The 13,127-nt window shown below is 42.2% G+C and overlaps 1 protein-coding gene across 2 annotated transcripts in view; it reads right to left on the reverse strand.

Moving 5' to 3' along the window:
* LOC139631960 (LHFPL tetraspan subfamily member 6 protein) overlaps positions 1-11,578 on the reverse strand; it is a 43,876-nt gene extending 32,298 nt beyond the window's left edge. Inside the window, exons 1-2 of one of the 2 annotated variants that reach the window (XM_071496651.1) lie at positions 11,266-11,578; positions 9,844-10,361 (exon numbers count right to left, since the gene is read on the reverse strand). In XM_071496651.1, coding sequence (XP_071352752.1) covers positions 9,844-10,228 — 385 coding nt within the window. In that variant the 5' untranslated portion in view covers positions 10,229-10,361; positions 11,266-11,578. The remainder of the gene's footprint in view (positions 1-9,843; positions 10,362-11,265) is intronic. The other variant, XM_071496652.1, reaches the window with a different exon arrangement.
* Between the last annotated feature and the right edge of the window lie 1,549 nt (positions 11,579-13,127).

Here is a 13,127-nt window from a genome sequence, read left to right on the forward strand (position 1 = left end):
ATTGATCACTAAACACACAAACACTCGTTCTCTCGAGGGTTTTTGCCGCCTCTAATTTATATAAGCTGAATTCATAACAGAAAAATCCTTGACTCTGTTATCATTCACAATCCCAGGCTAAATATAGATTTTAGCCCAGTGCCGTAAAGACAACAAAAGGAAAGCTGTACAGTTTATTCAGCTCAAACACTTTCTATTGTGCAACACATGCTCATTAAAAGCCCCTCATATTAAACATGTAGTGGTGCTTGAGATCGGGAAGTTGAGAGAGGGGAGGGGAGGGGGCAAGGGAATATATTTACCCCAAATTCCCAGCATTCCTTAAGGCAGACAGCAAACGCAGGCTCTGGCCTCAGCACACAGGACACTAATACACTCAGCCACATTCAGGCTAAGCTACGGGCACTCTCGGAGAAAACACAAAGAGATGCAAGGAGCAACGAATTCACACTTTACCAGAGCACATGTCCCTTTCACACACTCAACTGCCGCCATCATGTCATTAACAGACATGACGGACAAATGCATGTGCGCAGGTGACCCCTGTCCTCCTCTGATCTGGCCTTCAGCTGCCTTTTACACCACCATCACCTGTCCCTGCCGTCCATATGTGTTCGAGTGACCCACTGAGGGACGAAGCTTCTCTCCCAGAGCGGAACGCCAACCCTGATCTAATTGTCCCAGAGACAGAGGCCACTCTTTTCCACACATTACTTATCATGAGAGCTCCGTCTCCTCATGCAGCTCTTACAGCTATTCCTGGCCTTTTGGGAAATAAGACGCACAGAGATACTTGGACCCGCTGAGACAAATTAAATGAGACATCCACGAGTCTAAGTGGTGAAAAGGACATAAATAACATACTACCAAATGGATGTTCATGTTGCCTCTTTGGAATATGGAATATGTTTGCAGCATATTGTATATTTGGTTTGAGGGTAAAGAGACTTAAGACAAGCAATTATTGTGGATTCCTTTACCAAGTATAGACTCCTCGCTCGGCTGTTCCATGCTGTCATTTTATTTGAAGATTGGTTTCCATACATTCAGCCCATATTATATTTCCTTGCCGGCCTGCTATTTGACCTACGAAAAGGCAGCACAAAAGGAGTACTGACCCCACATTCCCCCTCACTAGGAAGAACAGGCTATAATTAACTGTAGTGTTAAAGGCTCGGCGCCTCTGAGACTGTAAAACAGGGCATGAATACTGAGCAAACTGCTTTATCCCACAGGGCTCAGACCCAATCTATCCAATCCATACTTATTCATTTATTCAGCCAACTCATGGCCTCTGACTCTGTCAGAGATGTCTAATGGGTCAAATGTGGGCTTTCCATCTTCTTCATTCCCAATTAGCCATAACATGTGGTGAGGTTCAGGAAAACAGTTTTTTTTCTTTCCTTTGTTCTCTCTTTGTGTTTCTCTGCCACGGAAACAAGGACTGAGACGACACAAACTGAACGAAGGAGGTTTATTTTTGTTTCCTTACCTGTGACTAAAGTATTGCTCACTGTAAGTACAGGCTGGGGCGCTGACATCAAACATGCCCTCCGCAATGTGTGTCACCAGTGATACAGAGCAGCAGAGCCCCCGCCATCTGTTAAGCATCTGTCTGAGCCGTGATTCATGCATTCACACATATTCAATGTTATAGATGTCAGCGGCAAAGACGTGATGAGCGTTAACAATTACTTCTCTGTCTGCTTCGCTCCTTCTGTTAAAGTAATCATCTCAGGAACTAAAACCCTTCACAAAGACATTAATGAAATTCCTGAGGTCGAGGGCTACAATTAACTATTCTTTTCATAATCAGTGCATGTGTCAGTTATGTTTGCGGCCACGCTAGCAGCCTGGCAGCATCACTCAGGCTGTCCACCGCGTTGGTCAACAATGAAATATCTGAACAACTATTGAATAGATTGATGTTAAATTTCACACAGACATTCACGTTACCTAGAAGCTGAATCCTAATGACTTCATTGATCCCCTGGCTTTTCCTCTTGAGCCAAAAGCAGGTTCACATTTGTGATCCAACAACTATTGGATGGACTATCATGAAATTTGGTTGAGAAGATTAACTGATTCATCTAGCACAAAAAAAAAAAGTCAAAATTTCAATTCTGTAAAATTAATGATATTCCTATCAGGGTCAGCTGCATTTTGTGTTGTGTTCTAATTAGCAAAAATTAGTATGCTAACACTCTAAACTGAGATGGCCAACACACATAAGCATTACACCTGCTGAACATCAGCATCTTTGCATTGTCATTGTGATCATGTCAGCATGCTGAGGTTAGCATTTTCTCAAAGTACTGCTGTGGCTCAGCAAAGCATCTCAGAGCAAATAGCATGGCTGATTCTTGTTGAATAATTCTGATTTCCCAGAGGCCACAATCAAATTGTTTGCTCCGTCTGACCATCAGCCTCCAAAACAAAATCGACTTCAGTTATAATTATAAAAAACACAGAATATCCACATTTCAGTAGCTGGAAACAGCAAATGTTTGACATTTTTGTTTGTTAAATTACCTACAAATCAGCAATTAGTTGACTATCAAAATTGGGGCTGTTTCATTCTCTATCAATTGACTAAGCATTTAATCATCAATAGTTCCAGCAATACCAAATTAATTTCCCAAATGTGTTCATTCCCCTCAACTTGCAGGCTCCCTTGCTCTGGCTGCATTAATGCCAGACACAACTGCAGATACACCAGACACGTTTTCTGGAACAGTTCTGTTCCCAGTGACAAAAACAACACAATATGCAGCACGCCTGCTACTATGGCAGTGAAAACAATGACTTAACAGAGGAACAGACTGAAATAACCTTTCTGTCTGTCCTTTGGTTTCCCAGACTTCCTGTTTGACAAAAACTAAATCCCTGTTGATGCTGGGCTTTCCGCCCTGTTTCTCTCCGTTTCTGTCTCACTCTTTTTCATCTGTTCTTTCTTTCTGTCTTTCTGGCCGAGCCCACGTCCACTCCTCGGGTCACTGGGTACTGGCCCAATCCACACTTTTTTCTGTTTGTTGCAGACAGCAATGTGAACAGGCACCATGAGGAGGAGAGCAATAGAAAGAGATTGAGAAGGAGAGGGGAAGGACACAGAGGGGGATGCACAGAAATCAAAATTAGGGGAAAGGTGAAACAAGTCAGAAATAGAGAGTTAAAGAGTGGTAACCTGAAGTAACTGAAAAATGATGGTCAGGAAAGGAGAAGTGAGTGAAGGGTGAAGGACAAAGATAGACCAGAGTGTTGGAGAAAAAAAAACGACTGCCTACGGTGCAAAGGCTACGTTTCGCTGCTCTCTGACTCCAAACACCCTCGTGGTGGTGGTGGTGGTTGTGGGGGTTTGACGGAACTGTATGCTGAGCAAAAATAGCGCATTACAGAGTTGCAAGAGTGGTCTGCACTTTAGGTGATCAATCAACCCAGAGGAAAAGATGTTCGCTTTCTAACCATCAGTGGCCGGAAATGTAAGCAATGAAGAGCAAGATAACGTTCTAAAAACCATTACACAAGGCTCCTGTCCATAGTGAAAAGGCCTGGCTTTCTCTCAAACATATGGGCCGGTGCTATCTCATTAGTTTTATGCAATGCCTACATGGCAGATGAGACAGTGCAGTTCATCATCATCACATCAACCTGGCAGGCCTTCGAGGAGGAAGGAATACAGATAGGGTTTTGGAAGTAGAAGGGATAACACGGCACGTCAGGGAATATTTACCCATCGCCCCGGAAATGTCTTGTGATCCGACACCATTAAACAATGACTGTCACGAGACACTGTTCCAGACAGAATACTCCCGTGGAAACATGAGCTCTTCATCCCAAAGCCTTCCTCATATGGATGTGATTTCATTTTGTTGTACCTCTTGAAAATGAGTGCTGGTGGTGAGAGGGGAGTGGAAGCACACATTCTGGGACTGGGTGGGATCCAGCTGGCAAGAACTTGCAAAGCTGACACAAGGACAAAGCTCCTGGCTGTGCTGGTATGGCTCTGAAACAGGACAACACACTCCTGTGCCAAATGGCCTTTGGCAATATTTTGGAAGTCACAATGGCGGCCCATTTGTAATTTATTTACATGTCTTTAAATGTATTGTTCATGCTCATGCCTTTGACCTACACTTTCAGCTATAGAGTAGTGCAGACAGATGTGGTAAATTGAATTTCATTTGGCCTGGATGACCTGGATACTGTATTTCAGGTTCTACCTCTGGGGGAACTCTAGTTACTCAAAGAAGTGAAACACTTACAATGGAGGCAAACGTAACGGATATAAGCCCAGAGTTGAACGTATTTTATGTGTGTATCTTGTCTGTGGCTTCATATTGTTCATTTACTGACATTCCACACCAGAGTTGGCAAACGAGATGCTGGCACAGAGGTGTAAACAGAGCCAATCAACCAGAAAACGAAACGGAGAAGCTTTCCCAGAAGGCAACACAGCCAATTATTTGATATTTCAGATCAACTGCAGCTTTAGCAGAGGCTGGTGTGGGAAGTATTCAAGCAGCGTGGCCAGCACGCTGGTGTACACTGCGGAGGCTTGAGCCAATGTGTCGCATTCTTACTGTTTCCCCCCACAAACACGTCCTTTATTTTCAGACAAAGCATCATAATACAGTTTCATCTACATCAATTGTGTTTCTGCTTTCACTGTCTTTAAAGCTTTAGCTATTTCTTCTATTCTGCTTTGAAGAAATAAAAAAAAATCAAAACCACAAGATTTGCAACAGGTCAAAAGAAAAATGTATGTCAAATACATTTAAAGTTTGTCATTTCTCTCTAAAAGACCTCACAGGGGAGCGTCATAAAGCAGAGATTCATGTCAAAACCCATAGTTGTCTGATCTCATTTCATCAAAAACTGTCAGAACCGTGGGGTAATATTTAATGTAATAGACATTAAATGTCTCTAATCAATAGTAACTGCTCTTAGCCCATCACGCACTGATGGCATCTAATCTCCCTCCAAAAACTGTAAAGAGTCCTTGGTACTTCTCCCAACAATGACAGACAAAATTAGACTCCATAGATTCCCTGTTGACCATAACCTTCCCTTATGGCAGAGAAATATGCTGCGTTGAGCGGTTTCAAAGTGTTTTTTTTTTTTTTTCACATCCCTATGGGACAGTACACCACATAGGTCTACACCTCCTCTGAAACAGCAGCAGCTTACTACTATATCAAGTCCTCTTGCTTGTACCCTACATACCGTCCCAACAAACTCCCCGAAAAAGGCCCGTAGTGCATCATATTGTTTGTCTTGTTATTTAGCCTTCAGTTTCAAGGACAAAGGCAGTTCAACGCCTTCTCAATAAAAAACAGCCTATATGCTGCGGCCTTGAGCAGCTACATCTCGTGACATTTTTATCAAGCGTTAAAATTATTTCAATCCAGCTGACATTCTCCGCAGGTCAAAGCAATACGTTTGAAAGATTTCCGGTATGTTTCGGAACAATGCTTTATGACTGCTTCTCTAATGTGACTAGTGGTGTTATTTTGGCTTCAAATGATGCAAATCAATCTTAAGGACCTTTGTTTTTTTTGTTTTTTTTGGATCACAACAGTCTTAAATTGATTGATTGTCTTGAAAGGGCAAGAACAGGGTACAGTTGGCAGTGAAATGAACTGGCTCCACATTTGCAATTCATGTTACTAAATGAAAAAAAATTAACAGTTTACTATTCAGTGTGTTTGGCCTTAACAATGTGTTGAATCTGATTCTTCAAAAAACAACCTCCTTTTCCAGCTTTTATTCCACAACAAAGGCATCTCTGAAATCCAGCTGCTCTTTGGTTGTGGAAAAAGATTCATCTTTTATTGTCTTGGAAGACAGAGCGCCAAGGTTTGTATCAGGTATGAGTAGAATTAGATCACACTAGTCTGCTTTTGGCATCTTTGCATTGTTTTTCTTCCAGATTTTAAATGATTTAGTGGTTTCATTTTAAAGCTATGGTTGGGCTTGGCATAAGCCTATTAATCCCTTAAAGTCAGTCGCACTGTGTCTGAATTAGACCATCTCAGACAAGGTTTTAAGATCTGAAACAAAATCCTGGTGTCAGAGCCAACTTGCCGCTCGCAGCCATCACTGAGACCTGTAAATTCAATCAGATCAGCGAGACAGCCTGAGCCAGGACCTGAGCCCTCTCAGACATCCGCAGATTTCAAATGTGTTTGAAGTTCAGCGCAGAATCATCACAACTTTTGTAGTATGAGAATGAGATATAAGGCAAGTTTGGAGAACAATGAGCAAAGCCAGTGACTCCTGCCAAGAAAATCAAGCAGAAAAGGCAGAAAGTCAATGTTTAGAGAGTTCAGGTTATGTAATAGTTCTACCTAGACAATAATATACTGTGTGTGTGTGTGTGTGTGTGTGTGTGTGTGTGTGTGTATATATATATATATATATATATATATATATATACATATAAACTAAGAACATCAAATAGTACACAATCTGGGTATAGCTACAGTGGGCCTTTATAATTCATCTCTGGCTTCCTTTGTAGGAAGCGCAACCATTGCAACCTGCATTTCCTGACCACTCTCTCTTCCAAACTTGGCATCTAGCTCTGATTGACAAACTCAATCAGAGCTAGACTGCTGGGATCTCATCTTCTTTCTCAAGCTCCACCTGCACCACCGTGACATGAGAAAGCTACGTTTTAGGTTTGTGTCTGTGAGATATAACCGAAGATTTCCTGAAGCGCCCCATAAGCACATCAGGCGTCTCACTTTTATAAGCAGGGGTGTCTCAGTCTGAAAAAAGTCCATTAGAAACTGAATGCAAGAGGCCCCAGGCTCCCATCACTGTCCCTAATATTTAGCTGGTGGTGGAGCAGACCAGTCATCCAGTGACGGGAGCCTGTCAAGACAAATGTCAAAACATAACTGCCTGTCAGATGCAGTGAGGAAAGAGAAAGCATAAATTTAAGGTGGGTTATTGTGCTGACGGGAAACCCACATATGTAAAGCGGTACAAAAGGTTTGAAAACAAATGTTAAATAGCTTTCTTCCTGCTGTGTGCAGCTCTGCTTGTGGGCACCCATAGAGAGACATGGTAATGCTTCTGCAGGAGGAGGGAGGAGGGAGGAGTGGAGAGGAGGGAGGAGTGCGGTGGGGAAGCGGGGTGGAGTGGGGGAGTCAAAATCCCTAACAACCAAATCCAAGTCAAGAATCTTTCAATGTGTGAACCTCCCGTCTGTGCCACAGCCGCTCAGAATCTGCGCCGCTGCATAACCAACACAAGGAACTACAGCGAAGGCAGTTGTTTAATGTAAGCAGCACAGAGATCCCGGGCCTTTGATTTATGAGCCAGAACAGTCTCATACCCTCATACTCAGACTCTAACTCTCTGGAACTGTAGAGGAAAAGCTGGGCCTTTGCCATTAGCAATTAACCAGCTCTAGAACAACTTACCGGCAGTAAACAGGGGAGAGAACAGAATTATAAGAGGTAAACAACAACACCAACAACAACAATAATAGTCAATGTTAAAACTTATTCTTTGAGTCAGGTTTGCAGCTAATGAGATAAAGTGCTGATAAAGCCTTTCAGCTTTAATCTATTTCATGGGATGGAGATAAATTACCGGGAGGCATAAAGTGCATGTTTTATTTGTGACAGTTCAGAAGCCCTGGCCTCTCTGGCAAGACACTCTTCATTAGTGGACAACAATAGGAGAGGAGGAAACACAAAAGGAGGATGACACGGGCATCAGACGTTGAACCATGAGGCTCCTTTGCATCTGGTGAACTTGCGTGCGGCGTCTCACCAATTGTACACCTCATTTGCTCCCACTCCCTGTTCCTGCTAATCGCTGAGATGTGATCGTATCTCTGGGCACACATTTCGGTTCTCCCCCTGTGGATCCTTATTTCTCTGTGAAGTTCTCGGTTAATAAGAAGAGAATACTGAACGTTTCAATCATCAGGTAGTTTTTTTTAGTTGGGTTTTTTTTTTTTCTCTTCTCTCCCAACTTCCCCCTGCCTGCCTCGACATTTCCTCTCTCTTTGTAAATGATAGAAGAAGAATACATGGAGCAGTCCACTCAGCTTACCAATTGTGTCACTTCCAATTAGCCCATCTGAGACATCTCTGCCCTTTGGCTCACCAGCATTCAACTTTAAAGATCTGAGCGGTGCCCCTTGTATTTTGGACCCTGCCTTCCCTCGATCTAAATGCCTGTGGGTCTGGAATTGTGAGTCTATGAAAGAGCGAAATCGCAAGAAAGACAGACAAGGATTTTTTAATCCTATAACCAAAAATAGAGGCTTGCTGTAATGCTCTATGTATATGGCTGCTGTGAGCTTAAAAGGAGCTCTCCTTACATAGAAGTGCACATTTCTGAATAAACCAGCCACACTTCACCTTAATCATCCTCCATATTATACATCATTAATACTGATGTTCCTAAGTAGCTAAGCCTTTTAGAACTAGGACATGGCGCGTTGTGGTGGTCCTCTGAAGATTTATCCTTCTGAAAAACCTGGCAGCTCTGTCAAATCTGCCTGCAACCTGCTTTCCTGTCACATCACTTTTTAAAGCCAAACTGAAGTGATGGGGGGGGATTGTAAATAGCAGAGTGGTGAGCCACAGTATGCAAGCAAACGTTTCTGAGTTAATGAGAGGGCTGGAGCGCCGCAGCTTCTTAAACTAGGGCAGAGAAACTTGGGAGCTTCAGTGGACGCTTTCCCTCAGACCTCGTGTCCCAGGAGAACACATGTGCAAAAACCAAGAGTACACATAAACAAAGCTTGCACCCTGCAGAGCTGTGTCCAGTTATTATAATCAAACAAACAAAGAAAAAGACATTTCCATGGCCAGAGCTGCAGCGTCGACAGAAGTCTATTTTCACAAAGAGAAAGGGCGTGGGTTCTTTTTCAACTTTAAGAGGCACATTCTGGATCAAACCCAGAGTAGAAAAACACACTGACTGGCTTTGGGAATGCTTGTAGCACAAATGAAGCTCGATTTTCCATCGTGTCATCAGTCAAACTAAAAACAAAAGATATGGATTTATGCCAAAAGTCTGCAGGACATAAGAAAGAGACTGCAGGAAGGTACTAAGAAGCTCTGAGGCTCTGCTCTGAAGAGATCTTCCTCAACAAATGATATGTTCCACTATATTTAGAGTATGTGAGCCCATCTGTCTTTATTAGCCTTAATTAAACAGACGCCATTCACAGAATACCTGCACACTTGATGTGAAATCAACAATTCAGTTTGTGACTGTACCAAGTTTTGTAGCTTGTAGCACTGTGGATGCTGCTTTAAAAATGTGGTCATGAGTTACAGAAAAAAATGTAAACTGACCCAATATCATTAAGTGAGTAAGACGACCAGCGTCTTACTGGAAGAGTTTTCATTTCCTGTGTAGCCTGGATATCTGAGGAAATTATGGCTTTACAGGGCCGACGGCAGAAGTTGGACAGAGGTAAAATTTATCAAGATTATCAGGAATTCTGTGTCTTTTTATTTCCCCCGGCAATGTAATTTTGTTTCATAAACGACACAAAGAGTAGAAGTGTTCCAAACTAATTGGATGAAAAGTTAATTACATACATTAAAACCTCCCAAATCTATACAAACATCTATATCATAGGGGTTAGAGAGAATCGGTAGTCTTTAAATGCAAAGCAAAGCATAAGGAGTATGTGACCTGACTGTTAAAAACTTCATATTCCCAGAGCTCATCATGATTGTAATCACAGCCTCTGTACTGTACTCCCTCAGTCAGATGAAATCCACCCACTGACCACACCGTGAAGCAAGTGTCAGGGCTGCTTGGATACACAAACATGCACAGAAAAACTGAAAAACGTGATCTTACCTCCAACAAACTGGATGCCACCGGCCACACGGCCAATAGTACGTGAGATGAGGTCAGAGATGCAGCAGCCCATCAGAGCTGTGAGCGCCACCAGCAGGAGGAGGCCGCATCCCACGCCCGTCACCACCGTGCAGATCCTCCACTCCAGACTTGGGATGCCGTTGAAGGAGGCGTAGCGCCCACACTGCTCCAGCATCACCGTGGCCTGCCTCTCTTCATCCCTCACCGGGTAGGAGCACCGCCGAAACGTGCCAAAGGACACGGGCTTGTCCATCTGTGTCCCCAGCAGCCAGTAGGGCATGAAGAAGCCAACGCAGGAGGCTGCAGCACACAGCAGGGACAGCAGGGCCCAGATAACACCTGTGCACGTCAGACTAGACGCCATTGTAAACAGTCTGCTAATGGTTCACACAGTCCCTGAACTGACAGCAGTTATATGAGTAGTCGCTGTGTTGTGGGAAGCCTTGCAGTGAGCATTTAACACTTGCAGTCTTCACCTTCTCAGTGATTCCGGGTCCCTGTCAAAAGGAAGAGAAACATCCAGACTGAGCACTGACAGAGAAATCCTACACAGGAACAAGTTGTTTGCTTTTGGAATAATGTGAAAAATCACAGTTCGAAACCATAAACCTGTCACCCATCCTTATTGATGCAGCATAAACACAATAACTCGATAACAAGGATCATAGGTATGAAAGTATCCAAGTAAGAGCGTATTACTCATTAACAGACCTTCAGTAATATCATGATCAGTCAAGTGTGGCCTTATGTGGTTTTGTGAGTGATTGCTGATTAGTTAGACTTTTCTTAAATGATGAAAGAAGCAGAATAACAAACAAGCAAAAGTGGTCATGGTTCAATAACAGACATAATTTTTTAATATAGATACAGAACCATTATGATTTGATTACTAAATAATAGTAAACAAATCCATTATCATATAGAAATGTTAGGCAATGATAAAATATATATTTATATATAAGTCATTGGGTTAAAAAATTCACCACCTTTAAGGCAGCAGTGAATATGCATAACAAGAACTAGTAATCCTTTACAAGCAGCCTTTTACTGGAAGAAGTAGTATTATTAAGTATAGCTGCTGCGAATTTAACATTAGGCAGTGTTAGTCCTTCAAGACATCAGCAATATCAATCATATAAGGAACTTTAAAATGACCACAGCATAACTACAAACAACACAGGTTATGACATGTTATGAGACTATGATGAAATACCCATGAAGTACCACTACACTGGACATTGAGTTGAGGAGACACACTTCAAGTCCCCGCAGAAACAATCACTCCAGGAACAGACAGTGGTATTTCGTTAGGGGTGACCTCAAGAAACACGTCGTATTATCGCAGTGCTCCCACTGTCGGGATTGTGAATACAGAAAATGAAAAAGAAGAAGAAGGCTTACATGTTGAGGGAGCCCCGGAATGAGGTGCGCTCGGTGTAGTACACTGAGAGCTTATTTCCATCCGCGGACTCCAGCTATGTTGGCTCTCCAAGCAAACTTTTCTTCAGTCGAGGGGAAACAGAAAAGAAATGCGATCGACCTCAGAGTGTAAATCCAAAAAGTGACTGCAGACTCCGCACACCAATCACTTCCTCCCAATCAATGCATTTAACCGAGGCGATGATCGATTATTCACTCCCGTGCGGCGCAGAGACATGCGGCGCTGCCTGCCTGGAGTCCTGTTTTCACATTCCTGCTCAGAGAGAGAGAGAGAGGGAGAGAGAGGGGGCGAGTCCATGAAACACTCTCGGGAGGTGACCATCAATCACACAAATCCCCACCCAGGGGCTGGACTCACCGCTACTATCGTTCCCTACATGTTCCCGGTGCATTCATGGATGCCTCGGAAACTGCTAAAACGCTTTTGATAATAATCCTGAGTCTAGTAAACCTCAGTTGAGGTTCGGTGACAGTGAGGGACATTAAAAGTGATGAAGTCATTAATCTACTGTGGTATTAGCATATGGTCGACATAACTATCATTCAGTCTTTTAGGCTTATTAGAGATCATTACGATGACTCTAATACATATTAATAAGGTCTTTATTTCAATTTTGAAAATCCAATTCAAGAGGGACATTTAGAGACTAAGCCGGGGCTTTTTTGCAGTGCAAGGCGATGAGATGTTAATGCATGTTTTTTCATTGATAGACTGCAATGGTTTTTTTGAGTGACTAAATGCTTGGTATTGCTGTAATTTAACATTTTCACACATATTTGCACTGGGGGTTAGTTTTGTGCTGATGAAATTTGGGGTTTTAAGACTTTTTTCTCTAATGTTATTGTATGTTATCTGTCCTCTCGAGACAGCGTTGGAAATGTGTGTTGGATTCAATGCTTAACACTATGCATACACCTATGTACATTTACATTTGCCTGTACGAAGCCCCATGCAAAAAAGTAAAGAGTAAAATGGCAACAAAAAGCTGATGGATTTGAATACATTATCAGCTGTTCATGTTGTTCCTTTCTTTTTCCAATGCAAGTTGTTATTGTTTTTACCCTTCGCTGAGTGACCTAAATCCTTTACATTTTGAGTGTTTGGTCAAAAATGTCTATCAAAAATGTGCTATCTTTGAAAATGTTTTTGTGAGGTTTTTTTATATAGATTCCCATGGTCAGGTCAGTTTCTGTTTCTGCTTATCAGTCATGCTTAGATAGGTGTTGTATAGAACATAGGGATTGCATGAAAATAGTTGGGTTCAATTATGTAGAAACAAATCATTTAAAAATTAAAAAAAAAGATGCAGTCATGAACTTTGTTACTAAGTTACAGCTTCAAGTGAGCAATAGTGTGTACTGTTGATTTCAGCTGATAAATTTCAAAGACCTACATGCTTTAGCTGCTGGAATAATTTAAAAATGGAATATTTCCAACGGCACTGAAACGCAGCATTGTTCTCTGCTCTCTTTTTCTCTCTCTCTCTATGTTAAATATTTTCCTGTGTTAGTGTGTGATGATCATAGACTGGATATAAAGTGGTGAGGACAGAGATAGATAGAGGAAATTAGTCAGCCTGTATTGGAAGTGCTGCCTGGAGATCACTTTACATTAATGGTCTCTATTCTCTTTTAAAAATCAATCTGACGCACATGCAGAACCAATAAACTGGAATGAAATAAGCCGCTTGAGCCCACCTGAGCTCTGCATACAGCATATGACCTGCAAACCCATTAACATGTTTCAGGACGTGTGTTATTCAGAAACTTATAATTACTCAATGCAACAACACAATTTTAATGTTTTGCCTAATGGCTTTCTA

Source organism: Trachinotus anak, unplaced genomic scaffold (genome assembly GCF_046630095.1).
Source record: "Trachinotus anak isolate AG129_WGS33_773 ecotype Australia unplaced genomic scaffold, CSIRO_AGI_Tana_v1 ptg000014l, whole genome shotgun sequence".
Lineage (NCBI taxonomy): Eukaryota > Metazoa > Chordata > Actinopteri > Carangiformes > Carangidae > Trachinotus > Trachinotus anak.